Here is a 19,705-nt window from a genome sequence, read left to right on the forward strand (position 1 = left end):
TAGCTTCGGAAGCTTTTGGAGGGAAGTAAATAGGTTGAGTCCTAGATCGAGTCTTCCATCGAATGTTGAAGGGAAAAAAGAGCCGGTAGATATTGCCAATCAGTTTTTAGAACATTTTAAAATCTCATCACCGTTAGATCCATCTACTCGAGCGCATTGTTATGACGTCAGTGGCCCTGAGGTGCGTTTCTCAGCCCGTGACATCGCTGCGGTAGTCAAAAATATGGCTAGGGGTAAGTCTCCAGGACATGACAGCCTTAGTATTGAACATGTACAAAACGCGAGTGTTCACCTACCTAGAATTTTGGCTTTATTGTTTAACTTATGTTTAGGTCATTCTTATCTCCCGGCGGAAATGATGAAGACTATAGTCACGCCCATTCCCAAGAACAAAACAGGTGTTCTGTTAAACATCAATAACTACAGGCCGATTTCTTTGGCCACAATTGCAGCTAAAATTTTGGATAGCTTACTAAATAGTTGCCTAAATAAACAAGTGCATCTTAATGATAGGCAGTTTGGTTTTGGGAATGGGTTATCGACTGATACTGCGATAATGACACTTAAAGAGTACTGTGCAGTATTATACTGGGAGGAAGACACCTGTGTACGCATGTTTCCTGGATCTGTCCAGGGCTTTTGATCTTGTTCGATATGATTTACTATGGAATAAGTTAGCTAGGGAAGTAAAGCTGCCACCTGAATTAATTAAAATTTTTCAGTATTGGTATGGCAATCAAAATAATAGTGTGAGATGGGCCGGTGCGCACTCTGATGCGTACCGTTTAGAATGTGGTGTGAGGCAGGGGGGTCTAACCTCACCTTTGCTATTTAGCATAGGTATATATGAATAAGCTCATCGATGAGCTCAGTAGTGCGGGTGTCGGCTGCATGATCGATGGAGTTTCTTTTAACAATATTAGTTATGCAGACGATATGGTATTGCTGAGCCCATCTATGAGTGCACTCAGGAAACTTTTAAAAATTTGTGAGAACTATGCTGAGTCCCACGGGCTGAAGTACAATGCCAAGAAGAGTGAACGGCTAGTGTTCAAAGCGCAGAACAAAACTTACAAGAACGTACCTCCAATCTGGCTAGCGGGCGCAACGCTTACACAAGTCAAGCGCTTCAAGTACCTCGGTCACTGGGTAACAGAGGATGGTACGGATGATTGTGATATAGATAGGGAGCGTAGAGCGTTGATAGTGAGATGCAATATGCTGGGCCGCAGATTTACTGGTTGCGATAGCTATGTCAAACTTACAATTTTTAAAGCTAATTGCCAGAATTTTTACGCCAGTAGTCTGTGGACCACATACACGCGGAGAGCTTACAATGTCCTACGCGTTCAATATAATAATGCGTTTAGGATGATGTTGTCACTGCCGCGCTTTTGTAGTGCATCCACAATGTTTGCGACATCTCACACTGATGACTTCTTTGCAATAATGCGGAAGAGAAGTGCATCGTTATTGCGTCGAGTTCGTGACAGTGGCAACAGTCTTTTGAGAATCATATCGAGCAAGATCGAGGGACTGCTGATCAATAGCCTTTGCAGTAAGCACTTATAAGAAGAAAAAAAAAAGTAATGGTATAAAATGTATATAATGATAGTTATGTGTTAGATTTTTTAAGTTACTAACATAGATTGTAAGTAATTACTACTAACAAAATGATATGGTTTAAAAAAAAAAAAACTGAAATAAAGTATTAATAATAATAATAATATATAAGACAGTAATAAATAAGTATTTGTTATGACTTAACAAATAAGATATTGTAAAGACGTGTTTCATATTCGCTGCGGCGTCAATCCTTTATATGGCGACCCTGCCAGGATTATATATCCTAGGTCCCCGATGCGCGTCTAGTGCTCAACAATTGAATACAAGCCCGCAGGGAGCCGCTGGACGCGCGCATTGTTCTCTGGCTACTCCCTTTTTTTTTTTTTCGTCAATTGGAAATCGCCGGACTTCCGCCCTCCACTGGGGATGGGGGGCGGGGCATGTCAGAGTCGAACTGACTAAAACCTCCTGTCGCGGTTCCAACGTCGAAACCTCGCATGAGACAGAACTCATGAAGAGGCAGAGGGGGGAAAGTGAAGCGTTTAGTGCGGAGCACATCTCTCCCATCACCCTGCCCCTCGGGACGCCGGACCGGCGGTCGTCTGCGCCACGTCCACCAGCCATCTCGGTCGGCAGGCTATCCGAAGCCCGCCTAGATGGCGCCGGTTAGAGTGAACCTGGCTAATCACTAAGCCCGTATTTTGTTTCATTTTGCGTACTGTTTTTTCCCTACCTGGTACCTAAGAGGCTACTCCAGTTACACCTAGACTCTAGACGGATAGGTGAACTCACGGGCTCAACCTCAGAGACTTTGTCAACACTAGCCTTGGCAAGAACAGTACTTCGTATAATCTACTACTGGATCGGAATCGCATTTTTTTTTTGTTACTTAAGTGCATGGACGAGTTCACGGTTCACCTGATGTTAAGTGGTTACCGGAGATCATAGACATCTACAACGTTAATGCGCCACCCACCTTGAGATATAAGTTCTATGGTCTGAGTATAGTTACAAGGGCTGCCCCACCCTTAATGCGTTACCGCTTCATGGCAGCAATAGGCAGGGCGGTGGTACCTACCCGTGCGGACTCACAAAAGGTCCTACCACCAGTAACTACGCAAATTATAATTTTACGGGTTTGATTTTTATTACACGATGTTATTCCTTCACCGTGTAAGTCAATCGTGAACATTTGCTAAGTACGTGTATTTCATTAGAAAAATTGGTACCGCTTCGAGCGCCGGGCGTTGTATCCTTTAGGCCACGACGCCTTTTTTTTTATTTTTTTATTGAAAGTTTACTGGTGGCCCGTAGGCCTTTCCAGTTTCACCAGGACAGGTGGGCGAGCAAAGGCTCAGCCAAGAGGGCCGGGATTTGCTAACAACTGCCCGAGCGCCTCCGAAGGAGACCTAACAACTCAAGAGCAATTGTTTCGCGAATGAATCTACTACCGGATCGGAATCGCGACCCGCTGAGAAGATCCGGCGAGAAACTCAGCGGGCTGATGCATGGGCTAGGTTGCACGTCGACCTCTTTGTCGAGTTCGACGAGTAAGGTTACCGGGGTCCCTAAGCCTGCTCCTAGTATTAGAGCTGAAGGCATCTAATGCAAAGGTTATTGGATCTGATGGATCCGTAAGGACGTGTCTAGGGCGTCGACAGTCACTGGCTCCTGCATGATCACAATTCGGGGAGTAGTCAGCGGCGGCAACGATAAGGCGATTATCATGACGCATAGCCTTATCGAAGTATCGTTCCGACGCTGACTTCATGTATTTCCGAATTGATTCGAGGCCCAGGTCGTCGTGTAGGTCAACGTTCCTCACGAACCACGGAGCCCCGACAGCTAACCTGCAAAAGCGGGATTGTAGGGATTGGAGGGTGTCTATGTGTGTGCGGGCCGCGTGAGCGAACACCACACTCGCGTAAGTCATGACGGGCCTTATGCAAGTTTTATAAAGTGTCACCTTGTTCCGAAGGGACATTTTACTCCGCTTACAGATCATGGGGTAGAGTCTACCGAGAATAAACGCGGCACGGTCACGGACTGATTTTATATGCGGGCGGAACGTCATCGATGCATCCAGGGTAATGCCCAGGTACTTGACCTTCCTAGCCCAGGGTATGGGTTGTCTAAAGAGAGTAATCGGGGGTGTGAGATTCCTCCTCCTAATCCGGGAGGAAATCCGTGTGGAGCTTCCCCTCTGAAATAACACCGCAGTACTTTTCGCTGGGTTGATGTCTATGCGCCATTTTCGGAACCACTGTCCTAGGGCTAGGGCTGCGCTCTGAAGCTTCTTCGCGATTAGGGACTTATTTCTACTAGAATAGTAAACAGTCGTGTCGTCGGCGAATAAAGCTAAATGGGTCGGCGGCGACCGGGGAATATCCTTGACGAATAAGCTAAATAGGAGGGGTGCGAGGACAGAGCCTTGCGGGACTCCAGCTGTGAGAGGTCGTGGGGAGGAGCGGGTTCCCTCGACTCGATATCGAAAAAAGCGGTTCGACAAGAAGTCCCGTATGATGAGTACGAGACTATCCGGCACGCCCATGTTAAATAGTTTGAAAATCAAACCATTGTGCCAGACTTTGTCGAACGCTTTTGCGACGTCGAAGAAGAGAGCTCCCGTGTATAACGGTTTTGGTCGATTAAGCCCCACAAGAATGTGCTCCGTGAGGCGGTGCACCTGTTGAACGCATGAGTGATTTGTACGGAATCCGAATTGTTCATCGATGAGAATGCCCTTGGATGAGACGAAGTCTCTGAGGCGTTTGTAGAGCAGACGTTCATACAGTTTGCCTAGAGACATGAGGAGGCTAATCGGGCGGTAGCTCGTCGGTTGATTTTTTGGTTTACCGGGTTTATGTATGCCGATAACGTCCGCTTCTTTCCACACCGCGGGAAAGATACAGTTCGCCATAGCGGCATTGAAAATAGATGCCAACATCACGATGAGTTGGACGGGTAGAAGTTTAATAACGTGGTTAGATATACCGTCGGAACCGGGAGCCTTGCGAGGATGTAGGTCTTTGATCAAGTCTTTGACTTCCATCGGGGTGACGGGTGGTAACGCATCCGAGGGTGGCAAGGAGGCTCTGCGTTCTACCTCACTGTCTACTAATTCTACATGAACAGGGTCCACGGATTGAGTGCTGGGCGTGCACTGGGTTTGCAATGTATCGGCCAGCAGCTCTGCTTTTTCATCATCATCGAACGCCGCGAGTCGGCCTGAGGGGCCTACGAGGGGGGGCATAGTTACTACCGTATCCGATTTGAGAGTACGAGCTAACAGGTAGTAAGACCTTTGGGAGGGCGCGAGTCCTTCTAAGAAATCAGACCATCTAGCATCTCGGACTTCGGCGATGCGAGACTTTACGTCGTGTTGTAGAGCACGCATTCGAATACGATTATCCATGGTAGGATACCTATCGTAGGCGCGGATCGAGGCGTTCTTAGCTCTAAGGAGTTCCCTAATATCGTCAGGCAATTTGAAGCGGTGAAGGAAGTCCTCCGCTACAACTTGCTTCGATGACCTATCTAATGTCGAGGTGATGTGTGACGTTAAGATGTCTATGGCTTCAGCGGTATCCTGAGGAGACGGGGTAGAGTCCGGGCTTAACGGGAGCGATGGTGGATCAGATTCAGCCAGGCTGATGCCCAGCGTGTGCCAATCCACCACAGTCCTCGTGACGGGAACGGAATCGGGAGCGCGACCGAGCTTCATAACGACGGGACGGTGGTCTGAATCTAACTCTGAAAATACTTCGATCGAGTGTAAGCGCAGAGTTACGTTTTTTAATAACGCTATGTCGAGTATATCCGGGCGATGCGCGATATTTAGCGGGTAGTGAGTCGGGGTTAGCGGAGCGACGATATCGAAGGAGAGATCATCGACTAACGCGTCAAGCCGCCTGCCATTCGGGGTTGTGGTGTGTGAGTTCCACCTGACGTGTTTACAATTTAGTTCGCCCGCCAGAATGACAGAGCTTCCCATGCCGAGCAGCCACGACGAGTCCGGCGAGAAACTCAGTGGCTTGAATTTGCGCACAATATAATTGTGTGTGTGTCGGTCGCAGTGTCGCGCCCGGCTGTAACCGATCTGTGTCACTGGGAGGCTGCCGAGCGGAAGCGGTCTACGATGTATGAGCCGTCTGAGCGTATTACTTAATTGTGCTCAGATTACTAAACTACCATCGGTTCGAGAGAGATTCTCATCTATAATCCTTTTGATTCCAAAACTCGAGTACTGATGATGGTGCACGCGAACCGGCACCACCGTCCCGCGTGTTGGGGAGGTAAAGTGATAAGGATGAAACGTCGCCTCACCTCGCGCCGCGTTCTGTGTACAGCTGTAGGTATTTATTTATTACAATAGAAGTAGTATGTACAATAGAAGTAGTATTGTAACACCGTATTGCTAATTAGCATATTCGTTATAAGTCAATCTGGCAATTGCTCCCTCTATCGGTTCATCTTTTGTTCCGATTTCGCCTAAAAAGGCATGCATGCGCTCAGTGGCGTAGCTAGGTAACCAAGGGCCCCGGGGCACTGCCACGCCTAGCCCCTGGGTAGCTACGCCACTGCATGCGCTAGGGACGACTCATTCCGAAGCCGCGCCAAACAGTTAAGAGGAAAAGTCAAGACAGTACATATATTTAGCAAACTGTATACCTATGAATGTTTCACATTCAAGTTTTTAAATTGTGCCCGATTTAATTAATCGGTAAGTGTTTAATTATGCATATGTTTGATCTGTAACGTGTCATGAATTTACTGTGCATAATTAGGTAATACTTTATAGGGTTCCAATAATCCCGTAATTCGTGACTTTTATATATTGGAATACGCTCCGTGGAACGTGACGTCCCGGAATAGTCTCGAGATCTGAGTACTTTACTGACTGACGCGAGGGAACTGGTATAACATCAATCCAGGATCCTATCTTCCGAATCACCGTATAACATTGTACGCCACAAAAGATACGTATGACATTGTAACTTATTGTTTCATCGCAGAACTTGTTAATTACCCTCCATTCATTTTATAACCCTAATAATTGTACAATCTAGTTTAAGTAATTTTAGTTTGCTCTTTTAATTTCTTTTATTGTATACGTGTGTGTGTTTATTTAATATATGTCTTTGTGTGTGACTGCATTTCATCTTTTATTTTATAAGGCGCCTTGAGCATATTTTTATTAAGATCTCATTATCTCCACTGCGGCTGCCGGTGGGTGTAACAAATACTGTTACAGTATGTACAATAGAAGCTGTTTAGTACAAACCTGCATCACGATCTGCTTTAAGAACAGTTTAGATTAGGTACCACTAGGCGGGGAGTGCTGTGTGCCCGCGCGGGTCGGTCCTACGATCTTGTCGCGCAGCAGTCGGACCCTTCTGAATGATAGGACTATAAATTTATACAATACAATTAAGACTGCGGTAGGCAGCGGCTTGGCTCTGCCCCTGGCATTGCCGAAGTCCATGGGCGACGGTAACCACTCACCATCAAGTGGGCCGTATGCTCGTCTGCCTACAAGAGCAATAAAAAAAAACTTCATTCTTGTCTCGAGGTGGAGTCGACGTAGATGTCCGCGGGCTCCGGTAACAGCTTCATGGCGGGCGGGTCGTGAGAACGTCTAGCGCACCACGTACTCACATGATCCCAACAAGCTCTAGGAAACATGAACGTCCATATTTCCCGGTAAATTATCTAAGGTTTGGACCCCACGGCGCAGCTGTCCCATCCGGCAGGGGCTGCCCCCGCCACTAACGATGGAGACGCGACGTGATCAGACAGCGGGTGGGGCGACCGTGTCTCACGCCCCGCCCACTAGTGCACAGTACATTGCGGGTTCAGTATGTGACTGTCTCGTGCCGGCGGCGAGCGGGGACCCAATAAAACACTCCCGGTGTGTATTTGTACACTGTTTATTAATAAACCATTATTTATTCTAATTTACATTATCTAAGTATTGTTAGCACGTTCGGGAAGTGGTCACGCGCGGCCGCACTGCGCACTGCACCGCGGGCACCGCGTGACCCATCAATAAACCAACAATTTTCAACAATATTTTGCGAATAAACCGCTCGTCTGATGATAAGTGCACCGTTTCGTACGTTCGGAAGCGTTACGTAAAATTATATTTTCGCCCACATCATCCTCCGCGTGACACACAGACAAGTAATAATAAAACTTAAATATCTAAAATAATCTTTAATTACAAAATAACAAGTTTTTTATGTGTTTTTTGAATCAATTTGTTACCAAAACTATTAATATATATTTAAATACACTAATTTATAAAACATAGCTGACGCCACGTGGGTTCGCGCCGGCCGTCTCTGTCCGTGGGCTACATACACTCTACACTTTGTGTTCAAACAACTAACGTTCATCGATCGGTTTCACGAGTCTGCGCGTCGTCTGCACGGCGCTACAACTTTTCCTATTAAATACGGTGCAGGCCGGGCCGGGGCGCGCAATGTACTGCGCCGTGACGTCACGTGTCAACGAACCCTGGACTGAACGCGACGAGCGAGCCGCGTGCGGTCCAGGGGCCGCGCCGGGGACGGTGCTCCTTACCAAATATGTACCCGGTAGTGTTTTAGCAAAAATATTTATTTATTGGTAAAATGATATCATATTATACAATCGAGACCGCGCGTCCGCCGCACGCACACCACACTCGTTCAATAGAGAGACAGAGAGAGAGAGGGAGAGAGGGAGACGGTCGCACGGGGGAGGCGTAACGCTTTTCGTTACGTGATGATCTCTACTTGTCTGCTGGTGCAAGCCGCGCCCGAGGAGACCGTGGGCAACAACTGAATCCGACCATACTTTGTCCGATATCCGTATTTATTTCTTATTTATCAAGATTTTTATTAGAATCGATAACAATCGGGACGTCCTCCCGCGGAGTCGCCGCCCGACACGTCCACAGTCCGGCGGCGCGGAGAGTGCACTGTGCAGAGCAACGAGGGCCCGCGACTGAACACGAGAAACTACACGGCCCAGGAGGATACAGGCTTGTGAGCACGTGTGTGTGTGTGTGTGTGTGAGTGCGTGTGTGTGCCTGCATGTGTACGTGTGCAAGTGTGTGTGTGTGTGTGTGTGCCTGCATGTTTGCGTGTGTGTGCGTGCATGTGTGCGTGCATGTGTACGTGTGTAAGTGTGTGTGTGTGTGTGTGTGTGTGTGTGCCTGCGTGTGTAAGTGTGTGTGTGTGTGTGTGTGTGCCTGCATGTGTACGTGTGCAAGGTGTGTGTGCCTGCATGTGTGTGTGTGTGTGCGTGCATGTGTACGTGTGTGAGTGTGTACGTGTGCATGCATATGTGTGTGTGTGTGTGTGCCTGCATGTGTACGTGTGCAAGGTGTGTGTGCCTGCATGTGTGTGTGTGTGTGCGTGCATGTGTACGTGTGTGAGTGTGTACGTGTGCATGCATATGTGTGGGTGAGTGTGTGCGCGCGTGCACGTGTGTGTGATTGTTCATGTGTGCGTGTGTGTGGTTGTGCATGTGTGCGTGTTTGTGCAAGTGCGTGGGTGTGTGTGCGTGCATGTGTACGTGTGAGTGTGTGTGTACCGGGTGGATATTTACGGCGACTCATTTACTCGATACAAAACTAGACTCGTGACGACGTCTCGGCTCCCTCCGCGGGACTGCGAGGGGACGAGCTCAGACGAGACGTTCTACAGTTTTTACAAACCTCCGAGACCGATAAATAAAAATAAAAACAAAAATATTTCGCCGCGCCTAGGTATGAAACGTCGGCGGCGCCCTCAGGCCAGGTAGGAGTAGGTGTCCAGGGCCCCCGGCGCGCGCTCCAGGTACTGCTTGTCGATGAGCGCCTCGATGCACTTCTTGATGATGGCGACGGAGGGCGCGAAGGAGCCCCGCGCCTGCTGCACCACCTCCTGGATGAGCTCCGTGTGGCGCAGCACCTTGCGCTGCTTCATGATGCGCACGATGGCGGCCTGCAGGTACATCTTGCGGTCGTCGTCGCGGTGCTGCGGCGGGTCGGGGGGCGAGGCGGCGGCGCCGTGGCCCGGGGACGCGCACAGCCGCAGCTTGGAGCGCTTGCACGAGAAGGACAGGTTGAGCAGCAGCTCGTCGGGGTCGGCGCCCGGCAGCAGCAGGCCGATGTCCAGCAGCGGGCGCACGTGGCGCTCCCAGGAGTCCTCGGGCAGCACGGCGGCGGCGCGCGCCTCGGACAGCGTGGTGGCGTCGCGGCGCTCCAGCGACAGCAGCAGCGCGCACTGCGGCGTGCTGGCCGTGAGGTGGTACACGCGCGGGGTGTAGCGCACGCGCAGCTCGCCCGTGCACAGGTGGTGCAGCCAGGCCAGCCGCCGCCCGCTGAAGGCGCTGCGGTAGAACTGCTCGAACAGCCCCGCCGGGCGCTCCAGCGCGGCGGGCGGCGCCAGCGGAGCCGTGGGGCCCCCCAGCGGCCACGCGCCCGCCTGCAGCACCTGCACACAGCACTGCGGATGTATCGGGGCGGCGCGGCCCGCGGGCGCTCGGCCCCCCCCGCACTCACCTGGATGAAGAAGCCCGTGTTGAGCGTGAGGTCGTTGTCCCGCAGGTACTGCTGGAATTTGGCGTTGAGGTCGGCGGACACGGCCACGTCGGTGAACATGCGGTGCAGCTTGTTGGTGAACTCGTAGCCGCACGCCGCCTTCAGACGGTTGATCATCGACTCCTCCTGCAACACGCCGGGTCAAGGACCCACAGACGCGTGGATGAGTCTTCCCACGGCTAGAGCGGTAGATGCGCTTATGTGCGTGGGTATCATTAAGTATCATTAATGAACATCCGTGAACACATTCAGAATGTTTAAAATCAGTTTAATAAGATGCACTTGTTGCACTTTGCTGACCAAGGTGCTGACCAAGCCCGGGAGTGCTCAAACGAATGTTGGTTTGAGCATTCCCGAGCTGGTGCACCTGGGACATCTCAGGAACTAATGTGAGTTGCATCTATTAAAATATCTAAGATGCCGGCAAGTATCCATGATCACTTATGAGGAAATGAAATAAATGTATGTTTAAAATGTCTAAATAGTGTTTTGGGCATGTCTACATGTGGAAGTGACGTCACGACGCACGATCTCGTGCGTGTGAGTATGCGTGCGGGGGCACGTACCTGCTCCATGGAGTAGGAGAGCTGGTGGATGAGCCTGCGGGCCAGCGCGCGGGCGTAGTGCTTCTGGAAGATGTCCTGCAACAACGAGCCGCGCACTCGGTCAGTCGCCGCCGGGGGGCGGGGGCGGGCGAGGTGTTTGTGGGATTTCATTTAAAAATGGATAAGAGATGTAAATTCTATTGGAAGACTTAATTGTGGATAAGCACTGAAGATGGAGGTGTCCGGAGCGGCCCCCTCGCCCGACCCCCCCTTACATACGTCTGGTCGGTTCGGCCGCGCAGTACCTTGTCGTCGATGTACTTGAAGACGACGATGGCGGCGGTGAGCTTGTCGTCGACGTCGGTGAGGGGCGCGGCGGCGGGGCGGCGGCGGAGCACCCAGTCGCAGTACCGCGCCACCAGCTCCGGCGCGCGGCACGCCTCCTCGCCGCTGCGGCTGTTCACCACGGCGCTGCAGGCCTGCACCACACACGCGAGCGTCACCGGGGCCCATCGCAACACGACCCCCCCTCCCCCCACGTGCAGGTAGGTACCTTGTCCAGCGCGCCCATGAACGCCTGAGCTCCCCCGAAGACCTCGTTGAACAGCTTGCTGTACTTGCCGTGCAGCGTCAGTATGGCCTCCACGAAGTGTATGTGTACCTTCAACACAAACTGTTATGCAAAGGGGCCGAGCGGACTGTTAGACTGAGCCCTGCACGGGTCCGGCCGCGGCGCCCACTGACCTCGTCCTTGTGGTGCTGCAGCGCGCTGGAGAGCAGCGCGTGTCCGTGGGCCTGCGCGTGCGCCAGCGCGGCGTCCACCAGCGGCCGCAGCGCCGCCGGGCCCAGGGGCCGCACCAGCTGGTACATGCGGGACAAGTCCTCGCGGCGCTGCTCGTCACCACAGATTTGTTATTCTAAGTGCGCTCCGCCCAGCCCCAGCGCTGAACGTGTTGCTGGGCAATTTCTAACCACTAGTTATGTATCTGTTACTAATTATGTTCAATTGGTAAAGTGTAACTCTTTTAGTTGCGAAAGTTTCTTGTGAACGTTTTCAAATGGAAATGAAGCGTCTGCAAGAGCATATTTATATGAAAGTTGAATTATGTACTCTTCCAAGAGATCAATTATTCTGCAAATCGGAGGTAAAATTACTGTTGCTGGGTCTGCGTAAAGCAATGAATTTGATTTCTAACCAAAGACATATTTATGAAACGTTTTTCCCGTGAACATTTATGAACATAACATGTAGGTACATGTACACGGGCACACGTACCTGGGGCGCGTCGTCGTCGTCGGCGCTCGCCTCGGCCAGCAGGCGGTCCACGTCGGCGTGCAGCGCGGGCAGGTGCGCGGCCACCGCGGCGCGCTCGTAGCACGCGCGGACCGCCTCGCGGGACGACGCCGGCAGGTAGCGCTGCGCCAGCGACACCTCGCGCTCCAGCCCTGCACACGACACGACCTGCTGTACTCTATACTGCACGCCCACTGTACTGTACTGCACACCCACTGTACTGTACTGTACTGCACAGCCACTGTGCTGTACTGCACACCCACTGTACTGTACTGTACTGTACTGTACTGCACACCCACTGTACTGTACTGCACACCCACTGTACTCTACTGCACACCCACTGTACTGTACTGTACTGTACTGCACACCCACTGTACTGTACTGCACACCCACTGTACTCTACTGCACACCCACTGTACTGTACTGTACTGTACTGCACACCCACTGTACTGTACTGCACACCCACTGTACTCTACTGCACTGTACTGCCACTGTGTGGTACTGCACAACCATTGTACTGTACTGTGCTGCCTGCAGGATGATTGGTGACGTGGTGGAAGTTGCGGTTTCTAATTATAATATTTTTGAAGTAACGAATAAAAGGATTAAGATAGATTTATATTTACATATACAAGTAACAAGGAACAGAATTAGAGGATCGCCCCGGAATCAGGGGCGCAGAAAATTAACAATTTAATATTGTAAAGTCGTACTTCACTTCTTACCTGTAATTACTACACACCTATTGTCTGCAATTACACTACTACGCTAAATTAACTTATATATGTATGTACTTCTAAATAATAATATTACTCTAAAGAATTACTATTCATTATTAAAACTTGCAGAGGTCAGTGACTCGGCGTCGTCGCTCGCGCGGTAGAGTCAGTACATAGAGCAGAGATGTGAGTACATTTTGTATGTACCTGCGAGAACGTGCTTCATGTAATGTGCGACGTCCCCCTCCTGCAGTAAGTGGGCCGCCGTCCTGGCGTGCTGCTCGCCGGCCGCCTGGAGGAACGGCTCCAGCACGAGCTGCTCGTACAGCGCGAGTGGAGACCGGACGCGAAAACTGCGGACCTGCATTCATTCAAGTTTTTTTTTAAACTATTTTATAATAATTTGTTGTTTAATTTTTCAGCTACATATTTTATCAACTGCACTGCACGCGACTGTACCGAGGCGGAGTGCTGGTGGAGTGCTGGTGGGGTGGCGGTGTACATACGTGCACGGTGCTCTGTATGGCTTGTCGGATGATGTCGGCGTGGCGCGGGTCGGGCGGCGCGTCCCGGGCGGCGTGCAGCGCGCTGACGATGCGCGCCGTGAGGGCGGCGGACAGCGGCCGCACCAGCACGCGCTCCCAGATGTCCAGGCCCAGCTCGCCCACCTGCAACAGGCGAGTCCGTCTCTGTACCCGGCGCGTCCCGGCGCGGTCCCGGCGCGTCCCGGCGCGGACCCGGCGCGGCCCCGGCGAGTCCCGGCGCGGCCCCACTCACCTCCAGTTGTCGCGCGTCTTGCTCGGGACAGCTCACCGTGGCCGACGTGCCGTATATGATCTCCGCGTCGGAGACCTGCGCACACAAACGTTACGATGCGAGTGCGTCCCCAGCGGGAGGCACGGAGCCTCGCGGCCGCGTCCACGTACCTTCTGTCGCTTGACGTGCTGCAGGTTGAGGTAGGAGTAGAGGCTGTTGAGGTAGGCCACGCCCTGGCTGTACTCGCGCCACGCCGACACGTACCTGCGCACAACCGCACACATTACAATATATACAACCAGTGAGACTATGAACGCGAACGTTAACGTCGTGATGTCCGCGGGCTCCGGTAACTACTCCGCACCGGGTGGACGGGAAGCGTTAACCCGTCTATATTCAACGGTTACAATGAAAGCAAACAATGCAGTTGAGTTTTCGAAGTGAGAGAGCAGTCAAGAAATCATGTGTCCCTGAGACTGTTGATTTAAAGTGAATGTATGCGCTATACATGCATGTCCGTCTGCGTGTGGCCCCTTACCTGTCCAGTAGTCCATCGTTGTGGTCGGACTGCTCGAGGGTGGTGGAGCCTCGAACTCTCTCCAGCAGACTTGCCACGTGCTCCTCTAAGAAGTTCCTACAAACGTAACAAGCGAGCACAACATTAGATCGACCAGACGCAGTCCTCGTTGGTTAGGACGAGCACACAGCGACACAGCGAGTAGCGGGTAGGTACCTGGTCTCGTCGTAGAGCCGGTCCGCCAGGGGCTCGGGGTGAGCGACGCACAGCGCGTACACGTCAGAGAAGCGGGTGTTCCACACGATGCGGTCCACGGCCTTCAGCCCCACCACCCCCGCAACCTGGCGCACACAAACACATGTAGAGCGGGCGGCACGGTAGTGGGGCGTCGCGTCTCTCGGCGGAATGGCGCGACTATCTGAATGCTATTGTATGCGCGAGTCAGTTTTCTGTGACTTGTTCTATTCGGGTATCAGAAAGAAATATGACTCTGAGCTCGCATCACACACGGGGTGCAAGAGAACCATTCCTCAACTCGAAGACGGACAGCAACGTGACTGCGGTCTCTCCCGAGTGCGGCCTTAGGGCGTCACCTGGGTACGGTTATCGACCCCAAGTTTAATACGCTCTGTAAGGGGATCCCTTGTACCTCGTATGTTGTGAATGAACAGGTTGCGTTGACGACTCACGGTCTCTTTGAGGTTGGCCCATGTCTCCTGGAAGTCCACGTGCCTCGGCTTTAGCGACATCATCACGAACTATTTACACATACCTGGAAAACACGTAACCATACAATTATTTAAGGCCAGTAAACGAGTAGGTGGAGTGGAGGTCACAGGTGATGGGGGTGTGCCTCGTGAATATCTTACCCTACAAATATGAACACTTAATTGTATAGTAAGTGGTTCCCAGCGACTACCCCACCCCTTCGAAAACCACATAATATTATATGTAAAATATACTCGCAAATTAACCAATAAATAAAGTTAAATAGATAAAGTCATAGGCTCAAGCTAAGCTTTAAATTTGAGACAAAAATGTAGTTGAGGAAACAAGACTAGATTTTGAAATGTATGTATATGATGATCTATAATTAGTTTAAAGATACCTGTTAATTATTTTATATATTTATAAAGTAATATTTGAAAAACACAGAGTTATAAAACAATAAAAAGTTTGCTTTAGAATATCAATGTTCCTTTTTTTTTCCTTTTCTTGTTTTAGGAATTAACATTTGTGATATTTCATTGGTACTATACTATACTATACTATTTCAAATATATTTTCCAGAAATCAATTATAATAAAAATAAACATTACACAGCATTTATTGGTTTTGCAGACAATTCGATGCCCCTTTGTGTGTAGCGCCCGGGGCATGATATCCTGGTATTGACATTCCTCAGTCGGTTGTGAGTCAGGTGGTCATGTAGCAGTATGACCATGATATTTACTGATTAAATGTTTGTTTGCTAATATTAACTAGGTTTTTCAACAATTCCAAACCAAATTCAATTAAAATTCTTCTTATTATTGTATGAATTCAAAATGAGTTTTTGTATTGAGTTCATGGAGACAAATATTTTAATACTAAATGAATATAGCATTTTTATTCTAACTAATCTTTGTTTCTGCTTCAACATCATTATCCTAGAACAATTGAGACCTCAATCACAAAGGTCAAGTTGTAACGATTGCAACATGCTTTCTTCAACTTTCAATCAGGTTTCCGATCGGGACACAGCACGGTGTCTGCGTTGCTGAAAGTGACAGATGACATTCGATGGGCAATTGAAAACCAATCCCTAACCATTCTTGTACTACTTGACTTCAGTAACGCATTCAACTGCGTGGATCTCGATATCCTGCTCGGTATTCTTCGATCCCATAACATTACTACTTCTTTTTTTTTTTTTTTTTTTCCGGGCCGAGGGCCGAACCTCCTACGAGGTCCCCGCGCCTAGGGGGCGCGCGGGGTATGTGAGACTCAACGATCTGCAGGTGTTGAGAGCAGACCGCGGGCCCAAGGAATTTAAGGCCCACCCACTAAACGACTCCCCTGCACTCTTACACCCGGCGTCCGATCTCCGTCCGGGGTCAAAACCCGGTCAGAGTAGGGGGGTTCCCGCGGTCAACACTACAACCAGACACGCGGCGCCACCCCGAGGACGCCCGACCGACGGGTCGTCGAGGCGATAGTCGACGACCAACGACGTCAGTCTCCGCGGTACGGCGGCCCTTCAGGCCGCCCGGGCGATGCCGCTGGTGTTCCGGGATACCCCGCTGGGCCAGAACCAGCCTGCCGGGTCGGAACGCGATACACCGCCGACCGGGTTGCTCTTCCACAGTATGTTCGGCGACGACAGCGACGACGAAAATGCGGACCGCATCGCAGTCCGCAGCCGCCGACGCATCGTCCCGTCCTCCTGGTGCCAGCGCGCTAGAGTGACGGTAGCGTGCGGCGCAGTCTCAGCCCCCTTAGGTCGCCCCGTGACCATCACCGGGAGGAGACTGCCTCCTCATAGGGGCCGGAGCTGGACAAACGCCCTCCTCCGACCCCCGGCTCGACGGCGGCGGCACGGCGCCGAGAGGGAGGAAGAGTTCTCCCTCTCCCGTTCCGCCGCCTCCTTCTGCGAGATGGTGGACTCGCAGAAGTCGAGCATCGCCTGCCAGGACTCATCGCTGCCGAGCATCGCAGCCACGACGGTCGGAAGCGACAAGTCCGGTCCTATTTTTGCAACGAGGACGCGGCGCTGCTCCGCGAAAACATTACTACTTCTGCCCTAAGGTGGTTTGATTCATATCTTCGGGGCCGTTCACAACGCACACGTCAAAATGAATCCTTCTCAGACTGGGTTGCTGTTGATGCTGGCGTGCCTCAGGGTGGTGTTCTCTCTCCGCTTCTTTTCTCAGTGTTTATTAACACAGTCACTACTTTGATATCCTCAAATTTTCATCTTTATGCAGATGATTTGCAAATTTACCATCACTGCGCACCTAGTGAAATTGATGGAGCAATCAAGGATGTTAATTGTGATTTGGAAAACATTCATGAATGGGCAACGTCTCATGGACTCTTACTCAATGCCAACAAAACACAGGCCATCATAATTGGTAGTAGATATGCTATTCGTGCATTAAATCATTCTGCAATTGGATCTCTCATATTGAATGGCCAACCAATTGTCTTTAGTGAAACTGTTAAAAACCTTGGCGTTACCTTTAACTCTTTCTTAAGCTGGAATGAGCAGGTTAACAATGTTAGCAGTAAAGTTAACTTTACATTCCATTCACTCAAATGTCTCCAATATTTTTTGCCTTTGGAAACTAAAATTTCTCTTGTCCAAAGTCTCATTTTACCCATTTTGGACTACGCTGATGCTTGCTACTTGGATGTCACTGAGGAGCTTCTCAATAAGCTTGAGCGTTTGCAAAATTTGTGCATCCGTTTTATTTTTGGTCTCAAAAAATTCTGAATTCTATTTCTGAATTTCGCAAAAAGCTCAAGTGGCTCCCAGTCCGTTTCCGCAGAAATACTAGAATGTTGTGCTTCCTATTTAATATCCTACATAATCCTAACTACCCACAATATTTACGTGATCGCTTTACCTATGCCCGTCCCTCCATTGCTCCTTGTAGAACCCACATTAAAACTCTCCTCAATTGCCCTGTTCATAAAACACATGCTTACGCAAAATCGTTTTCTGTACAAGCAGTTATACTTTGGAATTCCCTCCCTCCAAGCATACGAGCGTGCAAAACCATAGCAGCGTTCAAGAAATCTGTTAAGGAACATTATTTATCCTTACCATCTTAAATAAATTATATATATTTGTATAATGTATTATAATATAAAGTAAGTATATGTGTGTATGTTATATATATGCATGTGTGTGTGTGTGTGTGTATTTGTATGCATATATATTGTTTTGTATCTTGTAATATGTATATATTATTATATGTAATGTTTACTGTATGCACTAGGTTTGTGTTCCTAATTCTTCTTTCCTTTTGCGGGCCTACTGGAAGAGATTTCAGCATGAAATAAGTAGTGCCCTTGTACTCTGTATCCTTATTGACGTGTCTTTTCTAACAGCTGTGTGTACAAAATATATTAAATAAATAATAAATAAAAAAAAAATGCTTGTGGAGGATTATTTAAAAAAGCAGTTAGGTTAGACTTAGGTAGCAGAGGTATCCATTTTGTTGTGTCTGTGGGATCTAGTAGCTTCTACACACTAGAGCAACCACATTTGCTATACCCATCTATCCCATAAAACATACATATTATGTGAATCAAATCGCAATTACAATTATCAAAATATTCAGTTTATTTTTAAGTTATATCAGTTTGATACTAGAAATTTTAAAAAGGAAGATCTTTTACACAGCAAGTATTTTTGTTGGAATATTGTGTCTATGTGTCTAACAGTGAAGAGAAGAGTTGAGAACTTTTTCAGGTTATTACCCAAATTATTCTATTTACTTTGTTCGGCCAGATTCATTATGACTAATCTCAAAATCTATTTTGCAGTGGGTTGACCGTTGCTATAAATTAGGTGGTGTAAAGGACCAGTTCCGTTATGATGGATGGAGCTACGCTTGAGCATAAACACTAAGTACATTCATATTTTATTTAGCTTGTGATCTAAAGCAAGGGAAGGTCTTATTAGTCACAAGGGGATATTTATAATACATGTCCAATTATTCTTTATTATTTTTGGCAAATCATGATCCGAATATGGAGGATTAGGTATTTGTCACCTCATTATGTTTTCCTAAGTGTAAATATTAAGCAATTCTCATTTTATGTATTCTATTGGGCTGTATACCTGAATTGTATGCGTGGTTTAATACCGTTTGCTGTTTTGATCTACTTAACACGAAATGGACTACAATAAGCTGTGTTATGTGCCAAGTCCTTATGTTCTATGTTTACAAAATCTGCAAGTCTTCTTCAATAATATAGAACTGATTCTTGATAGACGAATGTTGCTGTCTAATTATGCAAATTATTCGTATAGATTCAAAAGAATAGATGGCAAATGGGGTTAACTTATTTAAATGGGTTGAAACAATTTTGATTTCTTTTAAATACGTAAAATGCGTACTTTGCACGATCATATATTTGTTTGGCAATGTGACAAAGGTGTCTGTATGCCAATGCCCGGCTCCCGACGTAGAATTACTCAGCATTAAAAACCAAAATAATCAATCTCGATGTATGTACTTATTGCAATGACAGATGTGCAAATCAAAGTTAATATTTATAATCCAAAGGAAAGGTACTTACAATATACTTTTCGTGAATTAATTTCCTATGCGAAGTTTTAATGGCCTGTTGAATATTTTGTTTATATTTTATGTACAAATTATATTATTTCGTCCGTAATTCTTTGTCAGGCTTATTTTTGACATTGACGTCTCTGGCGCAAATGCAATGTTTTTTTTTTTTTTTTTTTCTCCCATTTCTTGGCCTGCACGGTTTGTGCGTCAGCCACGCAAAAAGGTTAGGAAGTGTGTTAATGGATTTATTTTTTGGATTTGAAATTGGAACGGAATTTGGAAAAAGGATCAGGTATATATATTATATAAACTAAGTACATAAATGGTTACAATTTTATATTATTATGAAAAATGAAACTAGCTAATATTCTATATACATCAATATTGATATTAGATAAAAGGATAGAAATTGAAGTAGGAAAAGGAATTTTAATGGACAAAAGTGAGGAAA

The 19,705-nt window shown here is 48.4% G+C and overlaps 1 protein-coding gene across 2 annotated transcripts; it reads right to left on the reverse strand.

Annotated features, from left to right (window-relative positions):
* Positions 1-7,480: 7,480 nt before the first annotated feature.
* On the reverse strand, positions 7,481-19,415 carry LOC101739865 (cullin-2). Of its 2 annotated transcripts, XM_021346849.3 has the most exons (15): positions 19,262-19,414; positions 14,659-14,741; positions 14,186-14,310; positions 13,991-14,086; positions 13,623-13,716; positions 13,474-13,548; positions 13,203-13,364; positions 12,904-13,057; positions 11,960-12,129; positions 11,428-11,574; positions 11,237-11,344; positions 10,989-11,162; positions 10,705-10,779; positions 10,100-10,264; positions 7,481-10,031 (listed from the first exon to the last, which is right to left on the reverse strand). In XM_021346849.3, exons 2-15 carry the CDS (start codon positions 14,719-14,721, stop codon positions 9,345-9,347), a joined length of 2,295 nt encoding a protein of 764 aa, XP_021202524.1. In that variant the 5' UTR covers positions 14,722-14,741; positions 19,262-19,414; the 3' UTR covers positions 7,481-9,344. The 2 variants fall into 2 exon arrangements, with proteins under 2 accessions (XP_021202524.1, XP_021202525.1); XM_021346850.3 differs by lacking the exon at positions 13,474-13,548 and having other exon boundaries at positions 19,262-19,415.
* Positions 19,416-19,705: the final 290 nt, after the last annotated feature.

The sequence above is a fragment of the Bombyx mori genome, chromosome 23 (genome assembly GCF_030269925.1).
Source record: "Bombyx mori chromosome 23, ASM3026992v2".
In the NCBI taxonomy this organism is placed as follows: domain Eukaryota; kingdom Metazoa; phylum Arthropoda; class Insecta; order Lepidoptera; family Bombycidae; genus Bombyx; species Bombyx mori.

Coding starts and splice junctions, on each gene's coding strand:
- LOC101739865 (XM_021346849.3), bottom strand. CDS start 14,721: ATGATGTCGCTAAAGCCGAGGCACGTGGACTTCCAGGAGACATGGGCC. Junction 13,549..13,622: donor AGCACGTCAAGCGACAGAAG/GTACGTGGACGC, acceptor TTGTGTGCGCAG/GTCTCCGACGCGGAGATCAT. Junction 13,365..13,473: donor AAGACGCGCGACAACTGGAG/GTGAGTGGGGCC, acceptor CGCCTGTTGCAG/GTGGGCGAGCTGGGCCTGGA.